General features: G+C 38.2%; 1 protein-coding gene across 1 annotated transcript in view; it reads right to left on the reverse strand.

The window, feature by feature from the left end:
• Positions 1 to 18,243, reverse strand: part of map2k6 (mitogen-activated protein kinase kinase 6) — a 19,974-nt gene continuing 1,731 nt past the window's right edge. Inside the window, exons 2-12 of the mRNA XM_057358858.1 lie at positions 9,406 to 9,469; positions 9,134 to 9,182; positions 7,452 to 7,565; positions 7,031 to 7,150; positions 6,531 to 6,647; positions 5,249 to 5,300; positions 4,895 to 5,022; positions 3,848 to 3,925; positions 3,588 to 3,727; positions 2,237 to 2,282; positions 1 to 1,669 (exon numbers count right to left, since the gene is read on the reverse strand). Coding sequence (XP_057214841.1) covers positions 1,592 to 1,669; positions 2,237 to 2,282; positions 3,588 to 3,727; positions 3,848 to 3,925; positions 4,895 to 5,022; positions 5,249 to 5,300; positions 6,531 to 6,647; positions 7,031 to 7,150; positions 7,452 to 7,565; positions 9,134 to 9,182; positions 9,406 to 9,469 — 986 coding nt within the window. The 3' untranslated portion in view covers positions 1 to 1,591. The remainder of the gene's footprint in view (positions 1,670 to 2,236; positions 2,283 to 3,587; positions 3,728 to 3,847; positions 3,926 to 4,894; positions 5,023 to 5,248; positions 5,301 to 6,530; positions 6,648 to 7,030; positions 7,151 to 7,451; positions 7,566 to 9,133; positions 9,183 to 9,405; positions 9,470 to 18,243) is intronic.

Raw genomic sequence — 18,243 nt, forward strand, 5'->3', positions numbered from 1 at the left:
TGAAGATATAAGAGAACTTTTATGTTTGAATCAAACAATATAACGATTACAGGCAAATCAGCAGTGTTATCCATTCTGTATACAGTGGTCACAAGACAAAAAAATAAAATAATAAAATAAAAACCCACACGCTCGCACGCATACGTCATCTTCAACTTACAGAAACGTTACAAGAATAAAACCAGAAGCCCAAAAAGCGAAGCAACAGACCCGTCGCCACTATCTGAAAACTGTGGGAAGCAAAGCATTGTGGGACTTGTAGTTTTCATGTATTGTTGATTTTTTTGCATTTTTAAGAGGCACAAAATCAGGCTTCCAAATCACAGTGAAGCTTTGAAATAAGTGTCAGCTACGTGTGTTTAGACCGTAACCCAACGTCCACACGCATACACGCACACGTTCTCACTTTAACACGCGCGCAAAAGATCACACGCTCACACCTGCACGCAACCGTAAAATTAAAAAGAAATTGTCAAGTTTCCAATGAGAAAAACAGCAGTTACAACACGTAGAATTGGCAGAACACCTCATTACTGTTAATACATATGCACGGTGTAAAATAATAATTATCATCATAAAAATAATAGTAATATATTTCCAGTTGGATTGCAGTTGGAAAGAGTGATCATTTCATTTGATTGGTTCAGAGACAACTAGTTGTAGCCAACAGACTTAGATACCTTCTGCCCCAAATTACCTTGGTATAGCGTTGCAAATAAAGCACGCACACACGCACAGACACAGACACACAGACAGACGACCAAGCAAAGTACTTTTTATCTAGCTGTTAACATGGACAGCTCTTCAGTTCCTAACCCTTTACATTTCAACAGCATTAACAAACTGATCTGAGATAAGCATAAGATGACACAGACGCACCAATCTGTCTTCGAAAATTCAGATGGGAATTTGAGAGAAAATTCAGAGAGAAAAGAAAGAGGTGCTCCATTCATCCATTTTTAATAACCATCACTCACAGCCAACACAGTATATAGTCCTTGTGTACTCATTTAACAAATTCAAGAGACAATTTGAGTATATATACATATCTAGATAATAGATAAATATATCTATACCACTCTCATTTTTATTTTTCTAAGTTAACCGGAGGGGGCACGTTGGAAACATTGCTGAATACTTTGATACCGAAATGCCAGTGGGGAAACATTGATGTCAGACTCTCACCAGATGCTAAAACGGCTTTTTGAACTGAGAGGAAAAGCTGGGATTGAAAAAGTGTGACTTGAAATTCAGACTTGGGACAGTCAAACCTTTTAATGCACATGGATGCACATACAGGCAGGCGAATAATTCACACGCACACAGACGCACTCGCTCTCGCACACGAACCCACGCATACGTGCACACACGCACTAAGATCCCCGCCCCAGGCCCTACTCCGGTGTGTTACTAGGAAACGTCCCGCCCCCCTCAGTTTTTGTGTTCTCTCCCCGGACCTTCCTGGTGCTTGCGCACCGCTGCTGAGGTGGGCGTGTCTTACAGGTGTTGAGTCTTGCTATTGGTGCTTTTTTCTGAAACAGTCCCGTCTCCCCCCCGCGGCAACACGTCAGTTTTGCCGAGAGGGACGTGCTCAGTCCCCGAGGACGCTCTTCACAAAGCTAGCGATGTCGGTGTCTTTGGACTCATGGAGGGTGAAAAATGGATGTTGCTGCATGTGGAAGAGAGTATGATCGACAATATTTAGTCAAACTCATCAGAAGTGTACATAAATTTGTATGCATAACTTATATTATTATGAACAGTTCATTTTTAATATGTATTACTAAATAAAACTTAAAAGAAATTGCACTTGCAATTACAATATCTTATAGCTGAGCATCACCAGAAAAATGTATGCACCATAGAAATTACCACTATCATTTATATATTATAAAATATAGAATAAAATACATAAATAATTATGTAATGTTTTAATACTTTTCATATTCAATATTTCCTTTTCAAAAGTGTCCAGTTCTAAAATGTGAAATGTGCATTAAAAGAACATGAATATATTTTCATGAACCCTCGTTATTAAAACTTATATGATTATATAAGGAACAACATATATTTCATGTAGTGTTGTGACTGGTCAACCGCTGAGCATTACCTAAAAGCATCAGAGAGCTGCTATGAATCATTCAATGCAATGGTGAACAGTCATAAAAAGCGCAAGACTGACATCTAATGGCAAAACCAGGACTGCTACAAAACGAGTCCATTTGCATAAACTCACCATTAATTCTGTGTAGTTTGGCCGCTCTTTGGAATTCTTCTTTAAACTGAAACACAACCAGACAAAAACAGACATGCACGTTAGAGATGTGACAAATGCAGACTGAGCTTTAGCAGAGTTTAACCTCAATGCAGTGTTCTCTGGCCTCCCCACAGAATGTGAAAGAGAGGATGCAATCAGGGTTTTAACTTCCTGTTCGATTTCCTACTACACAATGCGGAGTCAAGGTGCGAGTCTTTTCACTTTCGTGAAACTATGTGGTGTCAGTGGTGTTACTAGAGAAATGGCATTTTGCAGAATTTCCATTTGCAATCGTCCCATGTTTGAGTCAATGAAAACAGATCATGAGCCAATATACTTACATGACTAGGTAAAGGCTGAGTGGCTTTTGGAGACAAAAGTGAAAGAATGCTAATCTAAAATACTTTAATAATGTATATTCTAGGACTGTCAAATGATTAATCGCATCCGGAATAAATTTTGTGTTTACATAATATGTCTGTGCATATTCATTTTGTATTTATAAACACATACACGTAAACATACATGTGTAGAAAATATTTACATGTATTTTATTATATTTATTTACCAATAATTTAATTTGTACATAAATGTTTATTAATTTTTCTTTTATATTTTTCTTAAATATATGCATGCATGTGTGTTTTTATAAATACAAAATTAATATGCATAGTGCACGGACCTATATTATTATATAAACAAACTTTGATTCTGGATGCGATTAATCGTTTAACGGCCCTATTCTTTATGCATAAATACACATTTTAAAATACACAAATTTACAACGTCATTTTAAATCTCATGTCTACGAAGATGCAATTTGAGAATGTTTGGTTGAATGTTGAGATATGAATGAGATAAGGATTCCTCTTTCTAAATATGTGTGCAGGGTTCAACAATAAGGATGAATTTAAAAATATAAATTATATTTATAACTCAATTGTTTTTTTTTCATATAAAAATACCTTTTTGTGGTGGGGCCTATGAAAAGGTTTGTAGAGCAAGTAAAAATACTGCACAGCTGTAAATTACTGCAATAAACAATCTTTATTGTTAATACCTGGGGCCGGTTGCATAAACTGCTTAGACTAGTCTTACAAGTTAGTCATCCAATTTTTTTCTTCAAGACTGGTCACAACTTCTTTAAGTCAGTCACATAAAAAGGAAGATTGAGCTAATTAAAATCTAAAAAGTAAGACTTATTAGTCTTAACTAATTGCTAGTCCGTGGGACCAGTTGTTAAGACACAGTCTTAACTTAGCGGCTATGTTTATGCAACTGGCCCCTGGTGTGTGTGTGTGCATATAGACATATATAAAGGCTTTCCCACCATTGTGACGTGAAGTCCACAAACTCAGACGAGAAGCGGTCGGCACGCAACTGGGGGGACGGATCCTCCACCACCTGCTTTAGCTGTTGAAATGGTGTTCCCCATGAGTCATAGGGGAACTTCAGAATGGCCAGTTCAATCTGTCAAGACCAAGAAACTCGTGTTAAAATCCCATAAATAGTACAATCAAATGTAATAATGCTTGTTAACGTTATATCAATAAAAGTTATTATAAAGTGTTCAAGGTCGCTGAGACGTACCATTGTGATTCCTAAACTCCAGATGTCAGACTTGACATTGTATCCTTTCTGATTGGTTTCCGGATTGATTCGTTCAGGCTGTGAATGAGACGGAGAAATAAAAATTAAATGATTGTTGGAAAAAGAGGAAGTGTGCATTGATAAATATGGTACACAGATGGAGTCTGAGACAGAGCGGTATGAAACGTACTGTTGTTTCTTTTGCTCGTAATACATTCGGACCTTGACGACAAGTTTCATTTTGATATTCATACCATTTTTTACAGCCAGCTGTGCATTTCCGGAGGCACAATTGGATTCTGTCAGTATGAACAGACTCAGAGCTAAAGCCTGAGGCGAGACTCTTGTTCAAGAGTTTCAGGAGAGATCTCCAGAGACTCAGTGTCTCATTCTTCAAGCACTCAGACTTCATCTATGTCTAATCGTCGCCTAAAATAAAGCCAAGCCTGTAGTCTGGCTCTAAGTACAGTAAAGCAAATCAAATATTCATATTCTTGCCAAAACTATTTAGATCTTCAACTATTTTAAGCATAAATGTCTAATGTTTAAATATATCATCAGCTTGTAATCGACCCTACATAACTTTTACATAGTGTGTTGACGTAAAGCGAGCTTAAGTAATATTTTTGTATTTATAAACACAAAAACATACATATACTGTACATGTATACATATATTTAGGAAATATTTAGATGTATTTATTTGCATTTGCCAATGATTTAAATATAAATAAATGTTTATATTTTTCTTAAATATATGCATGTATGCGCATACGTTTATAGTACAAAATTATTATGGACAGTACACAGACATATATTATGTAAACACAAACTTTTATCCTGCATGCGATTAATCGAGATTAATCGTTTGACAGCACTAATACATACTACTACCATCTATCTGTTATATACCAGTAACAATTTTAGCTCAGTAAAAATTCATTCTGTTTGCCCACTATTAGTTTCTGCTAAATATTCTCATCATTTGGAATTATGTCGCAATATCAGAAAATAGCAAAAGTGCATGCATAAAACAACCCGTGCTTACCGCCATGTATGGCTTACAGCCGGCATCCATAGTCTTTGCCACTGAATCCACCAAATACCCGCTGATGCCAAAATCACACATTTTCACCTGCCCCTGCATGTTTATGAGGACATTAGAGGGTTTCACATCTGAAAAAGGGAAGATACAACAGGGTTGAAACAAGGAAGCATGTGTTGACATCATTAAAAACACAATATAATTTAGCTCAAAGAGAAAGAGAGAGAAGTCATCTTGAAGAAGCAGTTCATCATCTCTGGAACTCCGCACCACTGAACATCCAGTTTATTAGTACACCTACAGTATAAAAATCAAATAAAGTCTGTGAGCAAATCGCTCGCCCGTGTCCCATCTCACCTCTGTGGATCACCTGTAGGTTGCTGTGGAGATGCTCCAATGCTTTCACAATCTGCAGTGAGGATATAAAACATCACACTTATTACAGATCTGCAGGGGCTCAGAATTACACAGTAATGATTTCATGTATTCATGTACCGGGCATGCAAATAAAAGTAATGAGCATTAAATCTGTATGAACGAGATTTTACTTCTCTAAATAAATCCTGATCCAATGTTCATATGCGTAGCAATGTTTCATAAAATAAAGTAAATAAAGTGATATTTAGGCTATGTAATGCGGTCAGCAGTTACAAACCAGGGTATTTTATAACGTTTTAGATCTACTGTATGCTCAACCAATCAGAATGAAGGACGAGAAATGACAGTTTTATAAAAAAATTCACCTTCAGCGTTGCAGATGCTTTTTATAAGGTATTAAGTGTGCGATTTTTTTCGGTTTAGCACAATTTGACACTATAAAAACGTATATAATCTCTCTGTAAACTCGTGTGAGTTTGAGGCGGGATTATCCGTTTACTGGACCAATCACAGACAGTTAAGGGTGTAACAATAAAACTAGTTCACAATTCGATACGATACTTGATAATGGGTTTACAATTACGATTTTATTACAATATTTTGAACAAAATGTAAAAAACAAACAAACAAAAAGATCAAAAAAACTTCAAAACATTAACAAAATAACCAACGTAACCTTGTACATTTAAATTAATACAAATTTAATAGATCCGTCACTGAATAATAAAACTGAATTTTAGCACAAAATAAAAACATGAAAAGGAATTGGGAAATTTAAATGCGATACGAGAATTTAAAGCACATATTTAAAAAAACCGTAAAATATTTGATACGTTTACACGGCGCAGGTCGTGTCGGCAGAGCTACCAATAGGATTAAACAGAAGTCATATGGTCAAATTTATTGCCATGGCTCTAAGATACATTTGTGATACAATAACATATCGCTACAACCCTACAGAAATTCTATTACATGTTGTTATAAAACAGTTAGTATTTTACGTTAGAAATTCGAGAACAAGATTATAAGAGAAAATTATTTGCAGGCATTTTGCAGATGCGTTTATGCAGATCGACTTTATTTAATGTTAGTGCACTGGAAATCGAACCTATGACTTTGGCATAGTTGCACCACATTTTACCAGTTAACCTACAGGTACCCCTGTGCATGAAGCTATTTATGACCCACAAACATCAATCCAAAAGGCCACAAACAAAGTTTGTCAGTGTTGATGGACTGGCGGAAATCAGGATGTACTCACAGAGACTGCGATCTTGCCCAGGATGTCCTCAGGGATGGTCTTACCCTTCTCATGCACCTGCTTGTAAAACTTATCCAGAGAGGTGTCCATCAGCTCCATGCAGATCCACACATCACCCTGACAACAGAACCGACCAATCGGGTAAGAGCATGTGTTAGGGAGTGAGACATAACAACTGTCATACAAATGAGACATCAAGGAAATGACTAATAACATTCCCATTGTAGGACTTCCTGTGGAACTTTTCTATTGGTTTGAAGTACAATAGCGGAGCCCAGACGCCGTGAGGAAACTGATTCCGACAGATAGGTTGCTCAGACCCTCTTTGTGTATTATATTGAAGCGCTTATTGCTGTTCATCAGGTAGAACAGATGTCTGATAAAATCAGGTGGTGATAACATCAAATGCACACAGCAACAAATGCAACACATCAAATGGTAGCGAAACGCTTCGGCGCACTTGGTTTTTCTCTTTCTGTGAGCAATGGTTTGATGTGTACCTCTCTGAAAAGTGCCCCGTAGAAGGTAACAGTGTAAAAGCAGTCGACTGTTCTCATTGATATGTCCAGATCCATCAGCAGTCGCTTCTGCTCCTGCGTGTTTACCGTGGCCCGGATGCGCTGCAGGGAGAGCATGTGTCAGCAATAATCTTGAATGCATTTCGTCAATAAATTCTGCATAAAATAATCGAGATCCAAAACTTGATTATTATTAAAAAATTCATATGATTTTCACTATAGCGATTTTTTACAAACGTACTTAAACTGTTTTGCAGACCTCCGGTAGTTGACTGCTACAGGAAGGACAAAAAATCTTTGCCCTTTCACTTCATTTGAATAAACCTCCAAGACGAGACAGTTTTTTTGACAGATTTCCCCTAACTGGAAGTTTCAAAGCTCGAGCGAGCTGATATACACTCACCTTTACAGCCATTATTACGCCACTGGGGACGTGTCTCATCTTGTCCACCACTCCATACGCCCCTCGGCCCAACTCTCCAATCTGCTCCAAATCATCCGCCTTCACCACAAAGTTCTGCTCAGAAACACAAACACATTGAAGGTATTTTGGGGGGGGGGTCAAGGAACTGTACTTCATTGAGAGACGCTATACAGATGAAGAAAGAATGACTGATAAAGACACAAAAGATAAACAGAGGACAAAAATGCAGACAGCCTGGAAGACAATAAATAGAAATGGCACAGTTGTTTCCTGTTAGATTTGAGGCATGGAGGTATACAGAATGAAAAAGCGTGGATACCTTAAAGGGATACTTCACCCAAAAATGTTCTGATGAACAAAGAGAAAGATATTTGGAAGAATGCTTATAAACTGATTTTGCTCCCCATTAGACTCCCATAGTAGGAAAAATTACTTTATCATTTTGTAATTTTGTTGAACACAAAAGAAGATATTTTGAAGAATGTAGGATAGCAAACCGCTCTGGGGCACTTTTGACTACCATTGTATTTTATGGTAGTCAATGGGGGGCAAAATCTGTCTGGTTACAAGCATTCTTCCAAATATCTTTCTATGTGTTCATCAGAACAACGAAATGTATACAGATTTGGAACAACTCGAAGGTGAGTAAATGACAGACTTTTCATTTTTGGGTGAAGCATCGCTTTAACCATTCATGGAAATTGTTTTTTCATGCCAATTTCTAATCGCCATTGCAAAGCCTCGAATCATGGTGCCATACAACACAAATCCTTGCAAAAAAGTGTGCCAGTCTGACTTGCGAAACTAAACTAAAGTGACTTTATCTTTGGGTCGGATACAAGACAAAAAGCCACCATCTCTGCCAATGGAAAATTCCACTTATTTGATGAGTTTAAAATAAATATTGTTACAGCCTGAGAGGCAGTAAAGTGCATTCCACGCTGCCCACAATCAGTCGGATACAAAAGGGCAGTAATGTGCACTGGGCCGTTCTTTACGACCCGCGGGTCTGTACCCGAGCTCAGGACAGAGCCTTATATCATCATAAGAAGCAATGCAAAATATGACATTTGAAAAGAAGCGTTATATAAATTACTTGCTTTGTACGATATGATACACGTTGAAAAAAGGTTGCATGCGAATTGAAACCCCACTACAAAAAACATTTGTACTTTTTTAAATTTCTTTCGGGAATTTCCTATCATTTTGCACAACAGCTTATAAAAACTGAGCTTTTATATTACAAATATGCATTATTTTAATGGTTTAGCATGTTCATAGAACCATTTTGATACAATGCTAATAACCATGAAACAAACATCCCACGCATTACGTATATTTGAATATAGTTTTATAATAGAAAATACTGTTGTTGACGGATTAAGTTAATTAAGATCAGGTTGCATGTTTCCAAATATTTCAAACAAAAAAATGCCCATTTTTACATACACATAGTATTAAGGAACTAAAATGTAACTATCGTTTAGTTTTTTCCTCATGGTTTATTTTCGAACATTTGTCCGTTTCTTCAACAGTTAATCATACAAAAAGAAAACGAAGACAGAAGAAGAAAGCAGACGATGCTGACACATGAAATGACAAGCTGTAAGTAACGCAAGCACTTTCATCAGTCCAATTACAGAAAGAAGGATGAGCTGTACCTTTTCTCCGATGGTAACACAGGCTTTGGAGTCCAGGTCTCTCGGGGGTCTGCGTGAAAGAGAAATCCCACTGAGCGTTCACATCTTACTCGGTGAATGACTCGCTGACTGATGCCAGCCTTAATTACTGAATCTATTCTACTTGCAAACCCAGACCGAATCTCAAAGCTGATTAAAAACACATTGCTTTCTAAACCCAGTTCATGAATTGAAATGCGCTCTAGGGAGCGTCAAGAAAAAGCGTGAGAGTTGAAATTTGCATTAGGTCTTACGTGGGTGCAGGTTGGGGTTTCTCAAACGCCTCTTTTGGAAGCTTGAGTGGGGGCTTCTTTTTACCTGTGGAGAGGAGGAAAAAATGTAGCGTTACATCAAAGTCAGTAGAGTTTGCCTTTGTTGTGAAGAAAACGCTTATGTGAGATAAGAAAATCAAAAGGCTTGTTTAAACAATAGAGGCATTTTCTGAGCCCTTCCATTGAATTCCCAGACCGCACTCACGATCAGACAGTGCAAGCGGCTCCAGATCCTGGCCGAGCAAAAGCGAGAGAGCGTGAGAGTGCACGTGTGATTGAGGGAGGCGAGGCGGCAGCATCAGGTGCATTCTCTCTGTCTGGAACGGAGCAGAGCAGCTCCGCCAGGCGCTACTGGCACGGGCGTGACTCATCGTGACGGACACCCGAGTGGGGCAATCCGCATACCTGATGGCACGCAAGTAACCAGCATCGCAGCCACGCCCACCTGACCGACCGATTCCAGTCTGCTAAATGCAAACAATAGGAACAACTTGTGCTAAAGGACTCGAGTGTGTGCTGAACTGTAAAACACGTCAGGAGTTACGACTGGGAGTCTTGGAGACCTTCATTCGTAGGATAAGAACAAAAAAACAAGACCTGAATCATTGTAATGATATTTATACCACGATAATAAAGAGATAGCACCCCTTTCTATTGTGATGCTGTCACTGGTAGCATTGAGGAATAGAGAAGTCTAAATCATGAAACCAGCGCTTTTAAAGCAGCGATCCATAACGTTGGCCTCTATATTGCTATCTCAGTTTTAAATATGAAATTGAAGGTTAAATTGCGTATTTATCTTCACGTGGGCTGAAAGGAGCAATGTGTGGACTTAAGCGACATCTAGTGGTGAGGTTGTGAATTGCAACCAACACCTCACTCCACCCCCACACCCCCACCTTTCGAAGCACTACGGTGGCTGACACAATTCCATGCAAGGGGACCCGCGGTGTATGTAGATAGAAATAGCTCATAACACTTCCTTATGTAAGGTCTTTCTACACCTCTGAAGACACAGTAATGTACAGTATATTATTTTGCAATTCTGTCAATGCAAGTGAAACTATGTCAAACTGACATTTCCAGCTAAATTTGACCTTATCATATTATAAATCAATATCAAAAGCTAAGCATTGGTAAAATAAGGAGACGGTTTAGAACACTGATTTTTTATCAGTCTCAGACATGAGTTATTGGTTTGATTCAGTCTTACGAGTCATTCGCTGAATGAATGGGCAGCAGCGATTCGTCACTTACTAAAACCACAAGTCTTTTTCACCTCCAACTTGAAATTAGCCGATAACTATTACTGTGTGTACTGTAAGGCTTAAAAAAGAGACTTAAAAAAGTACAACTGTTATATAAACTGAGTCAGTAAAGAGTTATTATTATTAAAGGGTGCTTTAATAATTATAAAGAAAGTAACACTGTTTTTGTCTAGCATGTTTTCAAGGGATGACTCAGTAACGAATCAATTAATCCTATTTAGCTTTAAAAGAAACTAAAAAATATCAAATATATTTGTGACACAAAAGAAGGTATTTTGAAGAATGTTGGTAACCAAACAACATAGAAACCATAAAGTATTTGAATTTATGTTGTTTGGTTACCAACATTCTTCAAAATACCTTATTTTTTGTCCTGCAGAAAATTATACAGGTTTGCGATCACATGAGTAAACGAGAGGTTTATCATTTTGGGGTGAACTATCCCGTTAAATATAAATTAGAAACAGAAACCATAAAGAAAGGGATAGTTCACCCCAAAATAATAAACCTCTAGTTTACTCGTGTGATCGCAAACCTGTATATTTTTCTGTAGAACACAAAAGAAGGTATTTTGAAGAATGTTGGTAACCAAACAACATCGGCCACCACTGACTTGTAGGGACGCAAAACCACTGAGACATTTCTCAAAATATCCTCTTTTGTATTCCATAGAAAGTCATATACAGGTTCTGAACAACATGCTGATGCGTTTCTTTATTTTTTTGTGAACTATCCTTTAGTAGGCACAGAACAATACTTGCAAGCTAAGGTGTGGCTTGTGAGCAATCCTGACCACGCCACGCACCCACAGACAGGAAATAAAAACTGAGACACTTCCCATTTTTTCACAATTATACAATAAAGCACGCCTCATCCTGAGAAGCTATACAGATTTACCGCTGTAGCGTGAGAAGGGAGATGTTTATTATCAGTGTCGCCTATAGTCATGCAGTATGCCTTCTACACTATTGTTACCTGAAAAGAGTTGTTCTGAACCCCTCCCACCTGCATTTTCAAACACAACAAAGGAAACAGAAAGCTGACACTCAAAAACCCCACTAAGGACTCCAAGCCCTTTTAAAGTGATGGTACAAAACCACGAAATGATTGTGTGCCCACTGAGAACGCACCGCAGGTCAACGCTGCCAAAATAACTGTGCCACAACTGGAGCTCACTCCCTAGCAACCGACTCGAGCAGTGTTCTATGTTGAAAGCCCTAATCCTTTAAAATCACACATGCTGACGCATTACTGGCCGACACCCGATAGCCTTCACATTCTCATCAGATCAGTGATGTGGCATAACGGCTGGTCTCACCGACCGGGCCTTCTTGTGACTTTGGTAACTGCAGAATTTGTCGAAAATGTTGCATAAGCATTAAACAGCCACTTCGATCTCGCCAAATAGAACAAGTTTTGGCCCTCCAGGTCACAATTCTCAAAGCACTCAGGAGCTGGTTACGTGGCCGGATGGGGGATCACGACCCGTCCATGCCAAGTGCAGAGACACTGTATGACACTAAAACGCAATCAATTATAAAAAAAATATTACATGAAGAAGAAGAGGGATTGGTAATGTTATGTGCAATAAAAACTTTAAAGGGATAGTTCACCCAAAAGTTAAATCCTCATTTATTCACCCTCACGTCGTTGTTTGATTTACTTTCTTCCGACACAAAAGAAGATATTTTGAAAAATGTCTCTGTGGCTTTGTGTCCTTATAATTTAAGTTAATGGGGGTCAAGGTTGTTACCAACATTCTTCAAAATATCTTCTTTTGTATTCTTCAGAAGAAAGAAAGTCATACAGGTTTGGAATGACACGAGGATGAATTAAACATGTACGTTTTTGGGTGAACTATCCCTTTAATACATGTTTGTGGAGTGTGATCATGGGCCAATGGGATTTCTCTGTGGGCGGGGTTACCCAAAGCGATGACTTGACAACTTCTGATTTACCTGCTGTCAGTATAAATGTACCTTTAGACTGTGCGGGGTAAACCGATGGGGTGAATGGAGAGATAAAAATGTGCTTTTAGCAGCAGGGACATGCAGCGTGTTGCACAGACTGGAGAAGTTCTCATCCACACACTGAACCCACCATGCGCAAATGATCAGCAACACCATCAAGACGAACGAAGCACATGGAGACATATAAGCATACTTTGTTCACAAAGAAATTCCTATTTAGCTGAGATAAATAAGGCGTCTGATTCAAAAGAATCTCTTGTTTACTACGAGATTCTATTTTTATTGTGGTCCAACATGTTGTTTTGATGGTGATGTATATTTTACACAGTGAAAACTATAAGGATTTTAAAGGGTTAACTGACCCAAAAATGAAAATCTGTTATCATTTACTTACCCTCTTGTCATTTCAAACCTGTATGACTTTTGGTAACGGCATGTTGGTAACACAACAACAGCGGTACCCATTGACCTGCATTGGTTTTGTGTTCATACAATAGAAGTAAATGGGTACAGTCGTTGTTAGGTTACCGACATTCTTCAAAATATCTTTTGTGTTCTGCAGAAGAAAGAATTTTATTTTTGGGAAAACCACCCCTTTAACAAGACTTTTTGAGTTACCTAAAGAATATGCTATAAAAAATCAATTTCGTCCCAATTGTTTTTGTGTCTTGTGGCCCAATTCATGTAACGTATAGTCTTGCATTGTCTTGTATTATGTTGTATGTTACATTTTAAATGCAAAAATAAATGCTTCCTATGTACCAATTCAAAACTTTTTTTTAAACCATCCTATTATGCAATTTCAGACGTTGCTCGTTACTTATCCAAACCCTAAAGGAAGAATACCATGGTAAACCAAAGGTAATTAGAAATAAGAAGCGTCACAGGATTGAAAGCAGATGATCAAAAGATTAAATAATGAATTACTGGCAGAAAACAAAATAAATTGTTTAATACGTAGCTAGAACATCATGTCAAGTCTGGGCATCTGCTTTTGAAACTATATTTCATTATCCATAGAATTATTAATTGTACAATATAAAAGTCCTGTGGCTTTAAATTGCCTCAATGTTTGTTTAACAACTTGAGGACACACACACAGAGCTTTTTTTGCTGAGCTCAGCCTTCTAACTTACTAAAAAGCACACAGGGTTCAGATTTGACAGACAAGTTAGCAAAAGCCTTTTGAGAAACTTAAAACATTATATGAATTTATCAGATTTCTGTTTTGTTTTATATGAATTTATCAAAAGTCTGTTTTGGTACAAATGTCTGGCAGATTCTGTAGCGCCAGGCCTCAAGTGATGGCTAACAATATACAGTCAGGGATAATTGCCACAGTGTGTCCTACCATGAACTTTATTGAGCCCTGTTGTGTTATCTGTGACATGATGGGTGGTCGTCTGCCCAGTGCCAGGTCAACGTGTCTGCAGTTCAGAAAAGCCAAGACGGCCAGTTCCAGGCCTTCACCATCCCACTCACACACTCTGCCCAGAATTCCAACAATCCCAAGAGTTCTTCAATGGAATTTCAGGGACTCAGAGGATGGCCGGTGAATTAGAAAGAGAGCGAGAGTAAGGGAGAGAGAGATGAAAATAACTTCTCTTGAGCTGCCGACTGTGTGGCCCCTCTGACCGCACTGGCAGTTTGGAAGACACTCTACACTTCCAAAGATGGCAGACCCTCTGGTTACCTCTGGTTTCCACTGATAGGACAGTCCAGGAATGACATGTCATCTTCAGAACGAGAAGGATAACAGCCCGCTCTACGCAGCAGTAGTGACTAGAAGCTGTACAGCTACAAAAGATGCTTTCTTCAATCTATCCTTAAAGGGATAGTCCATACAAAAATAGCAAATCTGTGATCACTTATTTACCCTCATGATGTTTAAAACCTGTATATGACTATTTCTTCTGTGGAACACAAAAGAAGATACTTTGAGAAATGTCTCAGTTGTATGTGCCCATACAATGGAAGTCAATAGGGGAAAACGTTGTTTGGTACAGGGCTCTCAAGTCTCACGCATTCACCGTGAGACACACGCATTTTAGTCTGTTCACACGCTCACACGTATGTCTCATGCTGATAAATAACTGACAGCTTATTGAAATGGTGAACTGCTATTTTACTTAGTTTTAGTCTATTTTGCGAGTGAAACTTGTTTTCCGGCTGCATTGAGTCCATAAAACTAGATGCGAACTAGTGGACGCCGAATCCTGTTATTTACACATGCCATCTGTCTGTTCTGCGTGTCTGCGTGAATGAACTGCACAGTTTAACGTGCTACACGCGTGATGCTCATGAATTTGTCTGCCTCTGCGCTTTATGAGGACATGAACACATGAACTTCATCTCCAGAGTTGCTCTGAGAGTTTATTTCAGAACATTTTACTGAGTGAAACTAACACTAAAAAATAAGCGTCTTCCGACGACCTGCCAAAATAAAAGTCAGGTTAACTCGGTATTTTTATGTGGACAAATATATTACTATTTAATAGTAAAAAAGAAACAAACTAATTTATATAAACTAAATGCATCATGCATAAGCTGAAGTTATTTGTTTACCTTTGAAATTATTCTTTCTTTTTTTATTAATGTTTCTTATTTATACATTTGTATTAGGCCTATATTGCATTTTGAATGTAATATGGCAATGGAATGTACTAAACTGGTTTAGTTTTCACAGATGTTAATGGATGCAATTTCAGCAATAAATATGTTAATTTTTCTAAAAAGGAAACAAATTCGTTGTCATTCATTGATCTTTAATAAAGAAAAAGTACTTATTATCCGAATACCCGATTAATCGATGGAAAATCAGTAGAATACTCGATTACTAAAATAATCGATAGCTGCAGCCCTAGTTTGGTTACCAACGTACTTCAAAATATCTTCTTTTGTGTTCTGCACAAGAAAAAGTGATACAGGTGTGGGGTGAATAAATGATGAAAGATTTTAAATTTTGAGTGAACTATCTCTTTAATAAACATCTATCAAAACATGACTTGGAAGAATTAAGACAAGCCCAACGCAGTAACACTGACTTTGAAAATAGGTGATTTCTTTTATACTATTTATTTTTAAACACTTCACCTTTAACAGCCTCCTGAAATTGAATAAAAACTAAAAATTATTTAACAGTTGCAGCGGTGGTCAATCTCTAGAATTAAATAAAGCATGATAGCTTTATTCACTTCTAAGCATAAGAAATTTCAATTTCACGATGCATGGACCACTTGGCAGAATTAGAGCAAGGCCCTACCGGTGGGCGGAGTCAACAACCTGTTGCCAGCTAATCTCTGCTCAGTCTTCTTCCACAAAACACTGTAGCAGTCCCACCAAGTGGAAAATAATATCTTTCTTTTATACAGCACTTAGCATAATTGGTTGCGAGATAGATGATAACAGCAGAAATTTTAAACCATCACTGGTATGAGCAAAAGCTAAGACTTTATCTACTTTAAATCATCCCACAATGTGAAGAAAAGCACACTGAATAGTATAAACTAAATTCTAAAATGCCTAAAGCATTGTTTGTCTGAATAAACCCCTGCGTGTTGTAAGGAATTTTGCACCCTCATTATTCAATTTTGTCATTTGCAAAAGGATTATTTCTGCATACGAGATGGTTTTACACAATTGTGCATGTGGGGCCAAGTAAGCTCTGCCTTCATCTCAAACACATTTGGACTCGCTGGTTAACAACAGAAAGCAATTTACTGCCCCCTGCAGAGAAACATCGTCCCTCGTGTGCACTAAATACTAAATCTCTCTGACATAAACACACAATACATGCTCTGGCTCTTTAACATAATTAGAAATGTAAAAAGGGCTGGGGATTCAGTACAGCAACAATCAATGAAAAAAAGAAAGAGTAACAAAGTCTGCCTAGAACATCAGAAGTACCAAATAATAACTCAATTTATGAGAGACATCTGCTTTCAAAACCTTTTCAAAAACTCTATGATGAGCGCTTGCTCATCACGGCAATGTGTCTGCACTTATGAACGGCCAAACTCGAGGTAATAATGCATAACAGTCGGTTTTGTCTCATGTGACCATAAACAGACAGCAGTGGGGAAATGCATCGCAAAAGATTAGATCTGTACACCTGCCACTGTCGATTATAACATTCAGATTTACTAAACAACAATAGTGTATATTTTTATATATTATATCCAGTCCAATACAAAAACATATTGCTCAAGTAATAATAAAATAAATGAATATTGTTAGATTTCCTCGAAAGCTTAAAGAAATTGAGAAATGCGTGACAGCTACAAGAAAATGCTGCAACTTACTTAGTTAACATTAATTTCAATACTTTTAAAAGAAAACTTGCAGTAGTATTAAATCAAAAAAAAGTTGCATTGGTAATTTTCAATCGCCTGCTGAAATATGGCATCTCTGTTATCGTTGCTGTCGTGACAATTATAATCACAATATGCTAATGCCCAGCCTTTGTGGAAAAGTGATACTGTTGGTAATACTATGGTAAGAGACACCCTGGCTGTCTTTGGGAAAAAAGCCCTTAAAGTAGTCAATTATTCAGAAGTCTGCAATAAGATGGATCAATGGCAGAATGCAGTTCCTGCGACCCAGCAAAGCTCAAGTCCCACAGAAAGGAGAGATAGACAGAGAGTAAGACAGGGACAATAGAGTCATCAGAATAGTCACTCGCAAACAATTCAACAGAAGGACACTCCCGTGCTTGTCATCTCTGTGCCCCATTAAACACAACTTAGTCTCATGAAAATGCATGCATCGCTTTAACTAGCCGCAGAGGCTTGGATGCACGCGTGTTGACCTGCAGTCTGGGATTTGCATGCAAGCATCCTGCGAGGATTCCATGCCCTGATTTTCAGCATTCAAGCATGCGTGGAAACATGCACGGTTTTCCTCTCCATGCACGCGGCCCAAAGGTGAAAGGTCTTTGGGATCAGCTGCACAAAGCTTGAAACAATTGTACTGCTATTGCACCAAAACAACAAGGCAAGCCAGGCTGGACAGTCACCAACAATTGAGCCATCGAAATGGGGGATTTAGTATCTATAAGACCGAAGCTTACAGGTCGCATTTGCATGGCAAACGTAACAAATGCGCATGGTGGCAGCACGCTGCAAAACAGCAGGTCTGGCTGCAGGGCGATGTGTGCATCGCTGGGACAAAAGCAGGGCACGCCATGTAACACGGCCTGTTCTCAGCAGCAGTGCAAACTCAGTAAATCAGTGGCCAATGTGCACAAGATAGACCCCCACTGACACAGGGGGGTTGTTCTTCCAGATGATCACTCACAGAACAGGAAAAGGGTTGCCAAGACTTAAAAATCTACTTGCAGTTTCTCGCAGTACACACTGTACTCAAAACAGCCCTGCAATCGCACTTTCTGTTGTCATATAGAGCACATTTTAGATATATTCACACTAAAAACATATGAGCAAATTGTGCATCTGAAAGATAAAAACGTGCATGGCCATGAAAATGAGTAACTAAACAAAACTACAAAAACCACGTAGCCTACAATTCAATCAAAAACTAAAACGCATGCAAAATAACATGCAGAAGTTCATGCTTTAAAGAGA

This window comes from Triplophysa rosa, linkage group LG18 (assembly GCF_024868665.1).
Source record: "Triplophysa rosa linkage group LG18, Trosa_1v2, whole genome shotgun sequence".
In the NCBI taxonomy this organism is placed as follows: domain Eukaryota; kingdom Metazoa; phylum Chordata; class Actinopteri; order Cypriniformes; family Nemacheilidae; genus Triplophysa; species Triplophysa rosa.